At 35.2% G+C, this 16,768-nt stretch overlaps 3 protein-coding genes, 1 long non-coding RNA gene and 2 other non-coding genes across 6 annotated transcripts; 2 read left to right on the top strand and 4 right to left on the bottom strand.

The window, feature by feature from the left end:
• The first annotated feature begins 77 nt into the window (after window positions 1-77).
• Window positions 78-2,873, top strand: LOC111209570. Its single transcript, XM_022709543.2, has 9 exons — window positions 78-953; window positions 1,037-1,450; window positions 1,586-1,669; window positions 1,781-1,885; window positions 1,967-2,032; window positions 2,116-2,565; window positions 2,640-2,696; window positions 2,767-2,788; window positions 2,845-2,873. Exons 1-9 carry the CDS (start codon window positions 78-80, stop codon window positions 2,871-2,873), a joined length of 2,103 nt encoding a protein of 700 aa, XP_022565264.2.
• On the top strand, window positions 2,793-3,968 carry LOC125590723. The gene is made up of 3 exons (XM_048764468.1): window positions 2,793-2,993; window positions 3,080-3,161; window positions 3,422-3,968. The coding sequence occupies exons 1-3, from the start codon at window positions 2,884-2,886 to the stop codon at window positions 3,824-3,826; spliced, it is 597 nt and encodes a 198-aa protein (XP_048620425.1). The 5' UTR covers window positions 2,793-2,883; the 3' UTR covers window positions 3,827-3,968.
• Window positions 3,969-6,738: 2,770 nt separating this feature from the next.
• LOC125590443 lies at window positions 6,739-7,875 on the bottom strand. The gene has a single exon (XM_048764007.1). It carries the CDS (start codon window positions 7,873-7,875, stop codon window positions 6,739-6,741), a length of 1,137 nt encoding a protein of 378 aa, XP_048619964.1.
• A 1,306-nt stretch (window positions 7,876-9,181) lies between these two features.
• LOC125590722 lies at window positions 9,182-11,798 on the bottom strand. The gene is made up of 2 exons (XR_007326726.1): window positions 9,529-11,798; window positions 9,182-9,443 (listed from the first exon to the last, which is right to left on the bottom strand). It is a non-coding gene; the product is annotated as an uncharacterized LOC125590722 (long non-coding RNA).
• On the bottom strand, window positions 10,951-11,041 carry LOC125590984. Its single transcript, XR_007326976.1, has one exon. It is a non-coding gene; the product is annotated as a small nucleolar RNA snR60/Z15/Z230/Z193/J17 (small nucleolar RNA).
• LOC125590986 lies at window positions 11,249-11,350 on the bottom strand. Its single transcript, XR_007326978.1, has one exon. It is a non-coding gene; the product is annotated as a small nucleolar RNA Z43 (small nucleolar RNA).
• Window positions 11,799-16,768: the final 4,970 nt, after the last annotated feature.

Genomic DNA, 16,768 nt, shown 5'->3' with positions numbered 1-16,768 from the left:
TTCTAGTTCATGTGAAAGCATGTGTATAGACTTCAGGAAGGATTTGTATTGTTTCAGGAAACCCTTCCTGAAACAAGATGGGAGATCCATTACCATTAAGACTAGCACTGCCTGAGCTGAGATATCCGATTGGATCAGAGCCAGAGAAGACGATATCGATAAACCAACACTCGATAGTTGCTTATATCAAAACTGTTAAGGAAATTCTAGGAAATGATGAGTTCAACAGAATAAGAGGGACGTTTTTGGGTCCGGTGATCAAGCTTGGAGAGAGGTCTTTGAAATTATCAGCTAAGATAGTGCACGCAGTTCTCACCAAAAGCATCAAGACAGTGAAGAGACACGAATCCTGGTTCCATTTTGGTGCTCAGCCAATGAGGTTCTCTATAAGAGAATTCCACATGGTGACTGGTTTGAAATGTAGTGGTGAAGCAAGAGAACCACGAGAGGAAACCGAGAGATTTAAGTGGGACTTTCTAAAAGGGCGTACTCATACAGTAAAGGATGTGGAGAAGCAGCTCAGAAACACAAGAGAAGATGCTTCTGATGAGAGATTCTGCCTTGCAATGCTCCTCCTGATTGAGAGCATACTACTACAGAAGAGCCTTCTCGACGGTGGCACAACTTTTACTTTGGATTATGTGAAAATAGCGCAGGATATGGATGTCTTGATGACATACCCATGGGGGAGAACAGCTTATAATTTGCTGTTAAAATCACTTCAGAGAGCTGTCGACAAAAGCCTCGACAAAAACAATTATGATTTGCAAGGATTCCCTATGGCATTTCTTATATGGATACTTGAGTCAGTACCTTTGCTACAGTATGCATTCAGTCAAGTGGTTCCTATTCTGAGCGTTCAACCGTCTACCCCAATATTTTTGTGTGAGAAGTACCTTCAAATAGCTTCTCCACAGCTGATAGATGTTCTCCTAATTGAAATCAAAGATCATGTTAGTTTTTACATTATTTTTTTCTTGTTTCTGTTTTGCCTTATGATTCTCCATTTAAAAGCTAATTATTTTTTTGGTTTCAGCTTAAGGTCATATGCATCCTACCTCCTATTCCTAATGATCCAGAAGCTGATGTTTGCATGGAAGACGAAGCTAATAAAGATCTGGATGACATGGCCGATTTATCCAAGAGAGGTTATAAGTTTAAAATTAGAGATTGGCGAAACATGTCAGTAGACCTATACGGTGCTAATGAACAAATAAGAAGAGCATCTTTACTGTTTGGGAATGGAGGGATGAGTCAAGCTTCTTCTTCGTATCAGGAGGAGTCTTTGGAATCAAAGATCAACAGAATCAGCGAGATGGTGGGAGATAATTTAAGGATCATGAACGATCGTTTGTGTTTGATTGAAAAAGACAGGAAACAGATTAAAGAACGTGTGACAAAACTAGAGAAACTACAAAGAGTTACTTCATATGAAACTCCAAACAATGAGGTAACTTTTTTTCGGAAATTAAAATTAATGTTTATCTAGTTCTTGATTCAGTTTTTTTTTTGAGTTGTCAAGTAATTTTGGAAGATGTTATACATATTTAGGATTGCCTTCCTAATTTTTGTTCTACTTGCACAGACTGACACAACTCCATTTCATGAGACGGCTTCCAGACAAGGTGAAGCCAATACAGATCAAGCAGATGAACAACTTAACAATGAGGCAAGTATAATTTTGAAAACTGTTGGTATTTATAAAATTATGAATTTGGTTGTACTTCAATTAATTTTTGGAAGTTCTTGTACGTGTTCATAATCCCATTCCTGACTTCAGGATACACGAGAGCCTATGAATGAGATCACGAAAGAGACACCTGGTTCTCCAATAGCTCAACAGAATATTGAGACTCCAGTCCTTACTCCAATTCAGACGCAACAGGTACATTCTTTAAAAAAATGGACTTTTCAAGTAATTTTTGGAAGCCCTTGTACGTGTTCATGAAACCATTCCTGAATTCAGGAGACTCACGAGCTTATGAATGAGAACATTTCACCAAACATTCAGGAGACTCACGAGCAAAATAAGGTATTACTTTTATTTTAAAACCTTTAATAAATATAAAGCAACTATCAAAATGACTGGATATCCTTGAATCTAAACCATCACAGGATGTAGAAAGCAGAGTTCAAAATACCTTTGAGATCGGAGCAAATGTGGAGATTTCATCACAAGATGACAATACTTGTCATAAATGGTATCCAGGAAATGTGTTGGCAACATATTTGGTTGATGGGGTTGAGATGGTGAAAGTTGAGTACTCCGCACCGTCTCTGGACGAAAAGAAGAGGAAAAGGAGTGTTGAGACACGTGTATCAATTGACAGAATACGTCCTCAACCACCACCTGAGAGACCTGGAGCGAAGAAAAGTTATGAGCTAATGGATGACGTAGAGGTGTTCGACAATGGTGCCTGGTGCGCTGGAAAAGTTAAAGTCATTTTGTTTGATGGCACGTGTTTTGTCTCTTTGAACAATTCTACTGAACAAATTCACTTCAACCATTCTGAGATGCGAAAACCAAGAAAATGGGTAGATGGTGTTTGGAAGATGACAGAAAAGGTAAAACAAATGCCTTGGATAACTTGAATTGAAAAATAATGTCATTTGTTTAATATCTCGGTATTGTTTTTCAGATAGAAGAAGAGCAGACGCAGAGTGTGAATCCAAGTGAAGGAGATGGTGATAAAAAGGTATGAAATATTTATACATCATACTAGGAATTAAGATATAAATGTATCTGAATTTTTGTCATTCAAAAAGGGGAAGGCGAAGGCTGTCGCTTGTAAGAAGAAGAAGAAAGCAAATGCTCAGCCAGTAGATTTGCTTCCTTTTCTACAGCGAGAAGAGAAGAGGCCAATACGACCTAGAAACCCTCCTATGCCTGTAACACCTGAGGTAATCCTTCCAATTGATCCATTTGTGACACCTGAATTTCCTCGGTTTTCAAGGCTTGCACACTGGATGGATCTACGGGGCATATATCGTGTGTAAGCAACTTTTTGTCCTTGCATAAATATTCCTAATTTATTTTGTAAAAGTTTCGATTGATACTAGTTAATTTTATCAACTACAGACCGTTTTATATCAATGGAAGAGAAATTGAAAAAGAGTTCTTTCAAAAAATGGACGATGCAGAAAAGAATCTCAACAAAGAGGTAATCAACACTCTGTTCTGTCTTCTATTTATTTAATGTTAATAATTAATGTGGTTCTGGATGATGCAATGTGATTAGGAAAAGGATATGATTGAGTTTTGTATTTACAAACTCTGTTTCGATTCTTATTGAGTGGTAATAATGCTTTGTGGATATTTGATTGTGTCATATGTTTAGGAAGAGGTTGAGTTGAGCTATGTTAGATGTCCATGTTATAGCAGTTCTATATGAAGTTTCTAACTATATTGTTACATTGGCAGCACATAAATGTTGCATTTGAAATGCTAAATTGTAAGAGGGTTGAGCAAGGTGCTTGGTTCCGCAACAACAATCTTCCAGCAGCATGCTTTGTACCAGTCAGATTCTTAGAAGTGGTTGGGTACGCTTATGAATCTGTCAGGAAGCCACATAAGAAAAAACAAACGTTATTGGAGGGCTGTGTAGGCGAACTTGTGAAAGGTTTAATACATCCAAAGAAGGTATGGCTGGAAGATGTTGATGTTATATATGGTGTCATTGAAGATAAGTTGAGCTATCACTATATTGGGGTGGAGATACAATTGATTGATAACACAATCACACTCTTCCATTGTGGTCTTCCAAAAGCAAATATCAAACGTGCTCTTAATCAAATCCAAGAACTGGCAGGTAAAAACTCTTTGTGATTTATTAATTTTATCATTCAGTGTAGAAAAATCAGTTTTATTTATATTGTTACATTGATTATGGATAGGATTGTGAAAGTATGCGTATCCTGAAAAAAGAATTTTAGCTAATTTAGAAAATAAAAGTTTGTCTCTTGCTGCTTGTGCTTGTGATGCATTTTTACATATTCATTTTGTTGTCTGTTGGTGATTAATTTATTGTATAATTTTGGGTATTTATGACAGTGTTGATTAGTGCCATAAAGATGGAACTTCTTGGTGAAGAGGTTAATTTCGAAGATATCAGTCCATTTCAAGTTAAGTTTGCAGAAGGGCTTCCAAAGACAAAATTTCCATACAACTGTGGTATTTTTGTTGTGAAGATGCTGGAATGCAGGTCACTGGGATTGAAGAGCATGGCTAATATAAATGATGAAACTGCGATGGACTTACGAAGCAAGCTATGTTGTGAGATCTTCGACCAGTTTATGGATAAAGATTTCCAGGAAGGTCAAAGGAAGTGAAAATGTCATATTTGTTCTGTTTTTTACTCTGTTTTTCTACTTTGACGTTAATTATCCCTAACGTTTAAGTTTAAGTTTGTAATGAATTATCCCTAACGTTTTTTTCATTTAGATTGTTATTGAAAATTTTTTAGGATGTCTTGATGAATTGTCAAATGCTTATGGTACTTTTAGGATGGGTTTCCAGAAAAAGAGTGAGAAAGCAAAATGCACCATAGCCTAGCAAATTCCTTTAAAGTTTACAAAAAAAATGAAAAAGAATGTGATCCGATGTCAATTGAACTCGTTAACTTTTGAATATTTAATTAAAAACAGAAAAAAATGTGAGTATACACAACGGGGATCGAACACGGCTTATTGTGTGATAAGGGTACACTAAGAGTAGAAGGGCTTGCCACTAGGCTATGGTGGATATTCGATAACAGTGTAAATGTGAATTTATTTAATCACCGACGATAGATTTATATAATCTGGATATCATTTTAGGTATTCAGGATAGCTTTCCAAAAACAAATTCCTTTAATGTTTACAAAAAAAATGAAAAAGAATGTGATCCGATTTGGATTGAACTCGTGAACTCTCGAAAGATGAATAAAAGTGTGCTAGGCTTAGGTGAATCATCTGATATATGTGTCCACATAAATGAATTTAACCGCATTTTATGTCAAATTCAGGATGGCTTTCCAGAAACGAATATGAAACCGAGATTAGCCAGATATAAGACCACTAATCCTCTACATTTTAATCAGTGTTTTTGTTTTGTTTTGACTGAAACACAACACAAAAGAAGATGATAACATGAGATTACTCATAATGTGGTTTCTTAAAATAAATCATAATGTGGTTTCTTAAAACAAATCATAATGTGGTTTCTTAAAACATAAGCTTTAAAACATAAAAAAAGAGAAGATCATAACATGAGATTACTCATCCAACAGCCACTTTTCCTCAAGCTTACACCAATCAGGAACTTTGACCTTCACATCAGCAAGCATTCCATCCGCTTCCATGAGTTCTTCTTTGAGTTTTTCCAACTCAGCAGTGAAGTCAAATTTTCCTTTAGCCTTAATAATCTCTTCAAGCAACTCGATTTGGGAAGCAATGGAATTTGCTTTGCTGGCTGCCTGATGCCATTCAATTTCAGATAGCCTGTGTTCGTTGGACAAACGAAGAAGAGCCCTGTAACGTTCCACAGTTTCCGCCTTTCCTTTGTTGAAACCATCGGAAGCATCAGATCCGTAAACCTCCTTTATGGGACGCTTCATCATCTTCTTTGACCCTTCCATTGAAACTTGATGAATGAGAAAAGAAAAAACACAGAAGAAATGAAAGTCAGTAAAAGAGAGATCTGATATCTTCCCTTGTATATATAGAACGAAAAGTAACCCTTCGATTACTATAAAATGGTTTAGAAAGCAACCTTTCGATTATTGAACGGTTACTGAGATAAATGATAATATCTTCAAGCAACTCGATGTCGTTTGGAAGAGACTCTTCGATTCCTGAGATATATGCTTGAACAAAAAAAAAAAAATCAACCATTACTCGTAGGAGAGTCGAACCCGGGTCGAACAAATGTTTCGGTATCATAGGTTTGGTGGTTTAGCCGCTAGGCTGAGGAGAATCATCTGTTAGTTGCTTCCACATAATTGAATTTAGCCATATAATATATAGTATAATACATTGGAAAGATCTTTGATAGTTCAGGATGGGCTTCCAGAGTATGCATGAATAATATACATGAATATTAGTGTGCTTCTTTCTTAAACTAGAAAAAAATGAAATGAGATCAAAACTAAGGATTAATATCTACATATTTGGAAAATTTGATAATTTGGAGGAAAAAAAATATATATATACACATCTACTAGGATTCGAACCTGGAGATGACTAGGAGGAAAGAGGGAATTAAGGTGTAGTAGCCACTAGGCCAAGTTGATTTCAGTCATTACATGTTGTAAGTAAAGTTATATATTTCTTTTATTTTTATTCAACTTAAATTTTTTTTAAAAACTCTGATTAGTATGGGCATCGAACCCGGGTCGAGTCAAGCATTACAATTTTGACAGATAAGTGTTTTAGCCGCTAGACCGAGGAGAATCATCTGTTACACTTTTCCACATAAATATTCTTAACAGAAAATGTTGTATTATAAACCTTGGAAAGGAACTCGGGATTTCTGGATGGGATTCCAGAATAGTTGAATATTACTGTGTTTTTTTCTAGCAAAGAAGTTTAAACTAAGAATTGAAATGAGATCAAAAGATAATGTTGTATATTACAAAATTTGGAAGAAATCATACTTATTCGGGATAGGGTTCCAAAAGAAAAAATGTATATGGTCTGGTGCATATCATGTAACCATCAAATAGCCAACATCCAAATAATAATCAATAAAAATGTAGAACTTCATCCTATAGGCCTCTCGCATGTGCTCTTGTTGTGCCCTCCTGTGCCACATCTGCTGCACTTGTGGGACTGAGATTTAGATCCAGGAACCCCAAACTCGCCAACGGATCTCTTTCTCTTTGTAGGAGGGCGTCCACTTTTCTTTTTGGTAGCTGGAGGTGGGCAAGACAGTTCATCAATATTCTCTGGATAGGTGGACGTTGACAACTCTCCACCAGGATGTATGCTTTCAGCATAAGCTTTAGCCCACGTTTCTGTCAAGTGAGAAGCATCAACAAAAAGGTTTTCATCTCTCTTGATATGCTTAGCAGCAGCGATGGCATGGATGCAGGGGATCTTGTCAATGTCGAAAACATTACATGTGCAATGCCGCTTCTCCAAGTCAACAACAAACTTCATTGTTTCATTCTTCACCTCAAACTCGCTTCGATCAACTTGATACACATTCAACAACATTGCGGCCCCTAACCTAGATACCAATTTCTGCACAACTTTTGGAGTAACCAGGTGCTTATGTTTCGCAGCCGCTTCGCGTCGCTCAAAAAACCAAGTGGTCATCGTCAATCTGATAGTTTCAAGGAGAGAGATAATGGGCAACTCACGAGGCATCCTCAACATAGAATTGAGAGACTCTGCAATGTTGGTAGTCATGATATTATACCTGTTCGCAGGCGCATAGCTTCGTGCCCACTTCCTAAAATCAGAATCTTCCAGATACTTAGCCAATTCAGGACATTTATCCTTTATGTCCTTGAAGATTAACCAGAACTCGTGACACGTATAGGCATCAGCAGCGCTTTCCACCAGAGGTAGCAACCCAGTCTTCGCATATGTAGGAGTGATGTTGCGGAGCAGATGGATCCTGCAAATTCCATGGTGAGATAAGGGATATACATCCTCCAACGCTGAAGAAATGGAGTTAGCCCTGTCTGATACAAAAACAAGATCCGAAGCGTCCGGGATCTTCTGGCTCAAACCTCTAAAGAACCATTTCCAAGAGGCGCCATTTTCTGCGTCAACCACTGCAAAGGCGAGAGGATATAGATGATAATTCCCATCTTGAGCACAAGCTGCCAATAAAGTCCCATTGAATTTTCCCTTCAGAAATGTACCATCTACTGCAATAACTCTCCTCATCAATGAAATCCCCTTATCGAAGGACCAAAAGCCACAAATGCATACTTGAACTTTCCTGCAGCATCCACATGTTGATAAGTCAAGGAACCAGGGTTTGTTTCTGTGATTTTATACAACCACCTAGACAAATTGTAATAGCTGTCTTCAGGAGTCCCTCTAACCAAAATCTGAGCTTCTTCTCTCACTCTCCAAGCTTGTTTGTAATTGATGTGAACACCATGCAGCATCCTGACCTGTTCAATGATCTGTTTCGGTTTGAGACCTTCCTTTTTTTCTCCATAATTGCTGCAAATCAAAGAACCCAACAACTTTGCAGATGCTTGTCTGTGGTTGGCTTTCCTGTGTGTTGTATCGCATGTATGCTCATGAACATACTTTTTAACAACGAAAAAATCTGAAAGAGGTAGCTTGGTAGCACGCATCCTCCACGTGCAATTTTCATCAACACAACTCAAAAGCACTCTTGACTTGTTAGAAGAGACAGTCTTGTACTCAAACTTCCACTCTAAAGCCCATTTCTTCATCCTCAACATCAACTCTCTCTTTGTCTTAAAATAGCTATTCACCTTAATATCGCCAGCTCCTCTCGTGGTTGGTGAAAGTCCAATATGGACAGGGCTAAAATCCGGAAGAGCATTCAGAGGAACTGTAGAAACACCTTCATATAGAAGACTCTGCAAAAGTCGAGTAGTTCTGTAAGGCATAATACTTGATTATGAAGCATATCATGCAAACACAAACAGAAAAAGGGAATTAGGGACAATGTACCTGTTTTTCTCTCTGCACAGTAGAAAGAATCATTGGATTGGCATTCAATGGAACAGGAGAAGCAAATGTATCAGAAGCTTGAGTGTTACAGCTAGCTGGATCAGTACTAACCTGCAAAAGTCCAATATGGACAGGACTAAAATCCGGAAGAGCATTCAGAGGAACTGTAGAAACACCTTCATATAGAATACTCTGCAAAAGTCAAGTAGTTCTGTAAGGCATAATACTTGATTATGAAGCATATCATATAAACACAAACAGAAAAAGGGAATTAGGGACAATGTACCTGTTTTTCTCTCTGCACAGTAGAAAGAATCATTGGATTGGCATTTAATGGAACAGGAGAAGCAAATGTATCAAAAGCTTGAGTGTTACAGCTAGCTGGATCAGTACTAACCTGCAAAAGTCGAGTAGTTCTGTAAGGCATAATACTTGATTATGAAGCATATCCTGAAAAGTCTAAGGAAGAAAAAAATCATACAAACCTTAACACACAAACGACAGGTTCCATCAAATGTTCTAGTCTTGGAAATGAAAGTTCTGAGCTGACAAGTATTACCTATCGAGAGTGGGGGGAAACTTTCAATAATACATTTCATATCCAATGAAATACCATAACTCAAACTGATTTCTTCCTCTTTAACACTAAAATCTTCAGAAACAATCTTCATCAAATCTTTATACAGTAGATCTTCTTCTATGGAAATGATTGATGCATTCCTCTTCAAATCAACAAGAAACTCCCACTGGAGATATTTTTTGAGATCCATTGTCCACAGATGCACAAAACTTCCATTGTTCTACAAAATCAACTTCAATTCATCAACAAATGAATAATATATAACAAAAACTAGATAATGTATAACAAAATGAAATGATTCAAACCTTAATCAAATCAGACACACGAGAGAGAGAATGAGATGAATAGACGTAGAAACGACAGATCAATTGAGAAACGACGACGACGACGATAAATAAACGGAGAGACGACGACGACGGATCAACGGAGAGGCGAAGACGACGACGGAGAGGCGATGACGACGACGGAGAGACGACGACGATGACGACGACGATGACGACGACAGAGAGACGACGAGGGAGAGACGACGACGACGAAAGACAGCGATGAGGAGAAGAAGAAGCGATGAAACGAGGACGGCGACAATTGATTTCAAATTTTTCTTTTTAATTACTCAAAGAAGAAGGTATAAGGGTAAATTACCCCTTTAGTGAAACTTATTTTTGTGATTTCTGATCATGAGTGCTAGTTTGGGGAAAAAAACTTTGTTTGGTGTTCTTTGTGTCATTTTCTCTTCTTTTTACCTTATGTAGATATACATCCACAAAACTGGATTTTCTTTTTTGTTGAGATTCCAGACTTCTTGACTAAAATTTTAGATTTTCATTTATTTTAGCCAAAAGCCAAAAAGAAATGTAACCTTAACTGAAAATTAAGGGGCGCTTGGAATTTTAAATGTTCCATGGGACATGTAGCCAATGCCTCCATGGAAAATGTAGCCAATGCCTCTTTTGCTTAGTTTGCTTCTGGGTCATCAACTCAGCATGGGACATGTAACCAATGCCTCCACGGCACTAATAAAATGTATTTGTTGAGTATAACTCAGCATAATCAGGTTGAGTATATTCAGATTTGAATTAGATCTCAACGACAGAGTAGATACATAGATCATGAGAATTTGCTTCTGGGTCATTAACTCGTCCATTTCCAGATCAAAATTCACATTAGTTTTTTCATATTTAGCTTTTATAATTCGTGACAAAAGCAACACTTCACAAAATTATTTTTGATTAAAAGTCTATTAGCAAAGATAATCCAATAAGACAATTCAATACTTACACACCAAACATTTAACCTAATTTTAAATTAGCAAAGAGACTTCGTTTCTAGAGAATAAAGACCACTGGGACATCGCAGTGCTAACTTCTACACGACCTTGATGCCTCATCAAAATACTATTAACTTTAATCTTTTGAATGTAAACACCGGACAATCAAAATATAACCTGCAAACATGCGATTAAAACAGGAATCAACAACAGAGATAGAAAGCAGAATATTACCGTCAATCCAAATAACAAGACGATAGCAATGGAAAAATTTTGGCTCTCTAAGATCTACCAAATATCATGACGATAAATAACTACTTAAGATCTATAATGGAAAATCATACCTACAATGTTTACAGATTGATACAAAAACTCTATGGAACAAAATCAAAGGACATAAAACATAAAAAAGAATAAAATATAAAATAATCAAATTAGATCATAAATGTAAAATTTTGGAAAAGGTCATCAGATAGGAGCGAAAGATAACTGTAATCATGTAAGATTTTTTATCATCTGAACTATGCGAAATCAATCCTCACTTGACCCTTTCCAAACTCTTTTTATCCCTCTAATTGAACATAAAATTTAAGAAAAACACAAAGCAAATCAAAAATCGAATTTGGAATTAATCAAAGATTGGCCTCATAGAGAAGATTAGATTTTATCAACAAGGTTTGATTCAGACATATGCTTGTCAAAATTATTTAAATCATCGGCCAGTAAAAAATAAGAAATTGAAAAAAAGACTGAAGTATGGACTCAGAATATGGGTGGTGATATAACAGAATGGTCGGCAAATTAGCGTTTTACAGCCGATGTTACGACGAACGAGACCTTAATATCAATCGTCACCGTCCAAGAACAGCCAAAACAATAAACCAAGAAAAGCAGAAAACTAGATCGGCAGAGATCGAAAGCCGTAAGAAAATTTCTAATGATTTTTTTAATGCAAGTTTCTGGTGGTTTTATACAGAAAACAAAATTAGGAACTAGGGTTTTGAAGATACAAACAACGTGTAGTTCCAAATAAATTCCTGTAAACTACACGCTGTTTAGTACCTCCTCCGAAGATCTTTATGGGCCCATTGGCCCGTTGGTCCACACGGAAATCTTACGATCTCCTACATGGATTATCTTAGTCCGGCTTCAAATGTTTTTTTTTTTTTGGCGATTTAGCATATTGCCAAGGGCAAATCTCCAAAATAGCACATTTATATCACAAAAATAGCACTCAAAAAACTAAAATGACCAAAATAGCATATTTCTAAGTTTATCCTTTGAAAATTTTAATTTTTTTATTTTTCAAAATTTAAAATGTTATCCCCAAAACCTCATTTCTCAACTCTAAACCCTAAACCCTAAACCTTAAACCCTAAATTCTAAACCCTAAACCCTAAACCCTAAACCCCATCCTTTAATTCTAAACCCTAAATTTGTGATTTTTGATAAAACATTAAGTACTATTTTTGTGACTTTTGACCTTGAGTACTAGTTTGGGAACAAAAACTTGATTTACTGCTATTTTTGTTTTTTTCTCTATTACCAAGGAAGATATTTTTTTTTCAACAAGGGATGATATTTATTATGTTATCGCGTTAGCAAGCACAAAGAGTTCAAATATACTTAATTGAAGATTTGCAAGTGGAGAAAATTGGGAAAATGGATCGTGAGTTAAGTTATCGATTAGAGATATGGATCACGCTAAGTTTTAATTTGCAAAGAGGACCACCTACTTTTTTGATCATATGCAAAAGTGTTGTAAAAGTCTCTGCAATTTCTAAGAAACACATATATTTACAGCCTTGTCATTTTTTTTAAACAAATCAAATAACAAAAAAGTGATCTATTGTTGTAGTCACAACTTCCGTTGCCTTTTATCTTCAATATCTCTCTTGATTCTCTTTTTTGGACTTCATTTAAGCTTCAAAAGTTTCCATCGTTCTTCTCTATGACTCTGGACTAAAATACAAAACTTGCTAGACAATTTGTCTTTATAGCTTTGGTCTGTAATAGTTTTCATTTCTGATAAGCCATCATTGTGGTTAATTCGACCGATTATACAGCGTTGGAACGCTCGGTGTTAAATAACCTTGGAGATTTCATAAAAACCGAATTCATCAAAAAAGCTCACGTTTTAGTGTGTTTAAAGCTTGAAATCGGATGTGAGGTAACAAAGCTAACATTTTGAGGCACAAATGATGAGAAAACTGCAAAAAGAATGATAAATCATGTTAGAATTGTGCTCAGCGGCCATGAAAATCGGCAGAAGAAACGAAAAACCCTAAGAAGAATTAATGTAATTACAAATTTGCCATTAACGATACAAGAAAAAAATAAACTCAAAAGGGAGTATGATGGACTTGAACCCGAGACTTCTTCATTACTAAAAGCATCCTTTTCCACCAGATCAAGTTAACTAAACAGTTTCTGATATCCACGTTAATTTTTGGATGAATAAAATTAAATTAGTAATGTTAATTACATAGTATCATTAAGTATACATTAGTTAAATTTACAGGGTTAATCATGTGATAGTCAACAATCATTTTTTTTACTTTTTATTTTTCGTCATAACTCCTAATCTGTTACAAGAAAATGAAAAGAAGTTAAATAGTTTTTTGACATTTTGTATGTGAAATGAAAAATAAAATTTAAATATTTTCTATATATTATTTTTAAAACGTGAAATATATCTTGTATATTTTAATAGCTAATGTATAATTATTTAATAAAATTAATTTATTTTTTAACTATGGTGTGTCCGCAATCGACTCGATATTCGGTGACCCAAAAAATTGACTGGTTTGATATTCGGTGACCCGAAAAATTGACTGGTTCAATATTCGGGTTGGATTTAAAAACATTGGAAATTGTTTTTCTCAAAGAATGCATTCAATGAAATTGTAATCTTGATGCATTCAAGATTAATCCAGTTGATCTTTGAAGTTTTTGTAATCTCACATATTCCCAGCAAACAACAGTAAAACAAACAGGCTTGCACAAAATATAAGAATACAACTGTAGTATCTTGTTCACATAGATACGAAATTACCAATTTTCAAGTTTGAATTGTTTTAATCGTTGTGCTGTAAAAAAGAGTAATCTGATCAAAATATTTTTATAATTTGCGTATCCGATTGAATTCAAACTAGATGACCATCTGAAACCAACGTAACCCAACTGTTTTAGGTTCTTAATTATAAAAACTCCACGTAATTTGTCCAAGAAAAAAGTTTGTTTAGCTCGGAGTCAATCACTGCTTGAAGATTGCAGTCTTGTACCCTTAATACAAAAGGCTAACCAAACTTTCTAGTGCCGGGACAATGAGAGACCATCTTCCCCCTTCCCTCTCTTTGGAGTGAACCCTTCCACCAAAACTCCTCTCCATGAGAAGTACTCTTTTATTGGCTCCAAAGCGAATGAATATCGTCGCTTTTCTAACTGCTTGTTATCTTGTGTAATGGTTCGTTTGGGACCACAATATACAACGAGACTCATTCTAATGAGACCCGAGGTCTTGGAGAAGCCAACGTCACGACATACTGTGACTATTTTCATGTCTGAAAGATTCAAAGGATGCAGTAATTTATTCATGTGGTTACTCGCGGATGGCACCTTTGAAACCAATTTTGACATTTTATCAAACTTGTCTAAGGTTGTGTCTATCTTTATATTGCTTTGTTCTTGAATTTCCTATAAGGAATGCACATTACATGTTATGATATGAATGAAAAACATGTTCGCCCTGTTCTTTTTGCAAACCAGCGTCAGCGTTCAAAAATTACACCTATTTCCATGGCAAATACACCGCGGGACAATACCAATTTGTTTTTCCAGTCGCTGCAGCAAAAATAAATAATAAATCTGACACTGAAAGGTACCAGCGATAGCTACCTCCACTAATTGTGTCTCCGTCAATTTGTTGGCTTCAGATTTAGTTTTCAAAACCTGTTCAATTGGCCTTTGTCATTGTGTTTTTTTTGACGCTACTGCTGCGGCCAGCGACCATTTTGTGAAAAAAAAGAAGGAAAAAGCCAACAGTAGCCTACAGAGATACAACTCGCTCCAAACGAAGAAGCTTTTGATATAGCAGCATCCCAAGCGTACATCGACGCCCACTGATGATAGATTCCGTCTTCTCTACTTTCCCAATGGTTGCCATTACACTTGGTGATGCTTGAAGCCATGTCCTTGCCATACATGACACCATATATGATTGTTTTGGAGTTTATAAAGCAAGTTGTAGGACCTTGTGGGATGCTTTGTGCACTGAATTGCAATGGACTATGAGGTCCTTTTGGTTTTGCAGGGAGCTTCTGATCCACATGTTTCCTGTGTCCAGGTGGTACATCATCATGATCATGACTGACAATAAATACCAAAACAAAACAGAGAAACGATAGATGGTTCATCGATATAGCAAAAAGGAATATAAATAAGTTGTACAAGTAAAAAAGAAAAGTTGTACAAGTAACTTTCCATATTACAATGCACATACATATTTTTGGTTTAGTATTTATACACTATGCAGTATATATCTTTTAGATAAATACAAATAATTGGCAAATGGATGGATCTTTCATGTCATATAGTAATATAGGGTCATCCTATATTTCAAGGTAGAACTCCTATATAAATAATAAAAAATATATGCATACATCCAGGACAGTGTGGTGAGTGGTAAGTGGTAAGGAAAGAGGCTCGAGACACCAACACATTTCATATCTCTGTTGTTCGAAACTAAATCACATTGTTCATGGTTACATAATCAGATATGGACTCCTATTTTCCGTCTATTTGCATATCCGGAAAAAAGTTTATTAGTGTATTGCATCTTTCCTTAAAAATTAATATGAATCCTACCATAGGCCAATATATCCCACGTTAATCATATTATATATATATATATATATATATATATATATATATATATATATATATTATATATATATATATATATATATATATATAATTATGTTTTCATATTGGGTTACTTCTAGAATAATAAAGTATTTAATTTGTTTTTAAACGTTGGATTGTATTAAGCTTTAGGCAAAGAATTCTACATAATGAAAACTAGAAAAAAAAACAGAATTAGAAAATGAATACACCAGTAATATTGATCCAAAGTAAATAACACCTCTATTTTGCGTATAGATGACTATAATTTTTCATATAAAAATTTCATATTTGCTTCTCAGATAGTTAACCTCAAGAGAGATAATCTTTATAGTAGTCCAAAACACCAAGCTTCAAACTGAATTGATAACGGTTACCATTCTTTTTTATTGCTCCAATAGGAACCACCGAGACAAGAAAACTATTTATATTGCTCCATTGATAATATTAAACAGTCGATTAATTAGAATTTTATACTGCATTTGTAGTAGCCATAGTTTGTAACAAGAATTCCATTACCATGAAGAATTATCAACAATTGAAGCCGGTAAGAACCTCGCCACCATCCACTTCTAGATTTTTAATTACCTTTTCTAAATGGTTCAAACCAAAAAAATTATCTTCCCAAATCTATTGAAAGAAACACACACAAAAAATAAACATATATCATTTACAGTATTCGCTTAGGACCAAAAATAAACTCTCCATGTTCACTTAGGAAAAGGTGATCTGGACAGTAAAATTTTCCAATCTTAAAGAACAATTAGATAAAACTTCATAATTCATCAACGAAAATCAAACAAATAGTAAAAGATAATATAGAAAAAGCAACAAAGAAGAAACTAACAACAAAGATTATAGCAACTTGATCCAATTATTCTTTTGCACTACCCAACCAAAACATAATATTTTACTGAGATCTTTTTGACTTAACCTTAGCGTACTAAAAAAAGCCAATATTAGTATTATGAAGTAGACACTAAATCTTGTGACAAAAAAAAAGTAGACACTAAATCACGTGGGAGAACTTAATGTCTACTTTGACGTCCTTTTCTGGATCATCGTCGCCACCTTCTTTACCATCGTCAACTCCACCTATATTTAGCATTTTCAAAACTTAGAATTTATAACGCTGAAGCTTTAGTTTAAATCTCTGAAAATTGAATGTTCTTATACCATATAGAATTAGAAAATAAGAATATATTATTTTGCGATGCCTTAATAATTTACTAGAATCTCTATAATATTATTCGAGAAATCACTTTCCTATGTGTCATACTCACATTAACTCTTATTTTGGTTGATTACTATGATATCCTTAATAAATTAAAAAAATATATATTTAAATACTATTATTTCTTTTTTAAAAGTTTCCA

This window comes from Brassica napus, chromosome C7 (genome assembly GCF_020379485.1).
Source record: "Brassica napus cultivar Da-Ae chromosome C7, Da-Ae, whole genome shotgun sequence".
NCBI lineage: Eukaryota > Viridiplantae > Streptophyta > Magnoliopsida > Brassicales > Brassicaceae > Brassica > Brassica napus.
The sequence above is the reverse complement of the archived record's forward strand: the minus strand, read 5'-3'. Positions and strand labels throughout refer to the sequence as shown.

Excerpts from the sequence above, each read along its gene's own strand:
- LOC111209570 (XM_022709543.2), top strand. The coding sequence starts at position 78 with ATGGGAGATCCATTACCATTAAGACTAGCACTGCCTGAGCTGAGATAT. Across the intron at positions 1,886-1,966 it reads CTCCAATTCAGACGCAACAG|GAGACTCACGAGCTTATGAA; the intron begins GTACATTCTTTA and ends TCCTGAATTCAG. Across the intron at positions 2,697-2,766 it reads AAGGAGATGGTGATAAAAAG|GGGAAGGCGAAGGCTGTCGC; the intron begins GTATGAAATATT and ends TCATTCAAAAAG.
- LOC125590723 (XM_048764468.1), top strand. The coding sequence starts at position 2,884 with ATGCCTGTAACACCTGAGGTAATCCTTCCAATTGATCCATTTGTGACA. Across the intron at positions 2,994-3,079 it reads CTACGGGGCATATATCGTGT|ACCGTTTTATATCAATGGAA; the intron begins GTAAGCAACTTT and ends TATCAACTACAG. Across the intron at positions 3,162-3,421 it reads AAAAGAATCTCAACAAAGAG|CACATAAATGTTGCATTTGA; the intron begins GTAATCAACACT and ends TTACATTGGCAG.
- LOC125590443 (XM_048764007.1), bottom strand. The coding sequence starts at position 7,875 with ATGAGGAGAGTTATTGCAGTAGATGGTACATTTCTGAAGGGAAAATTC.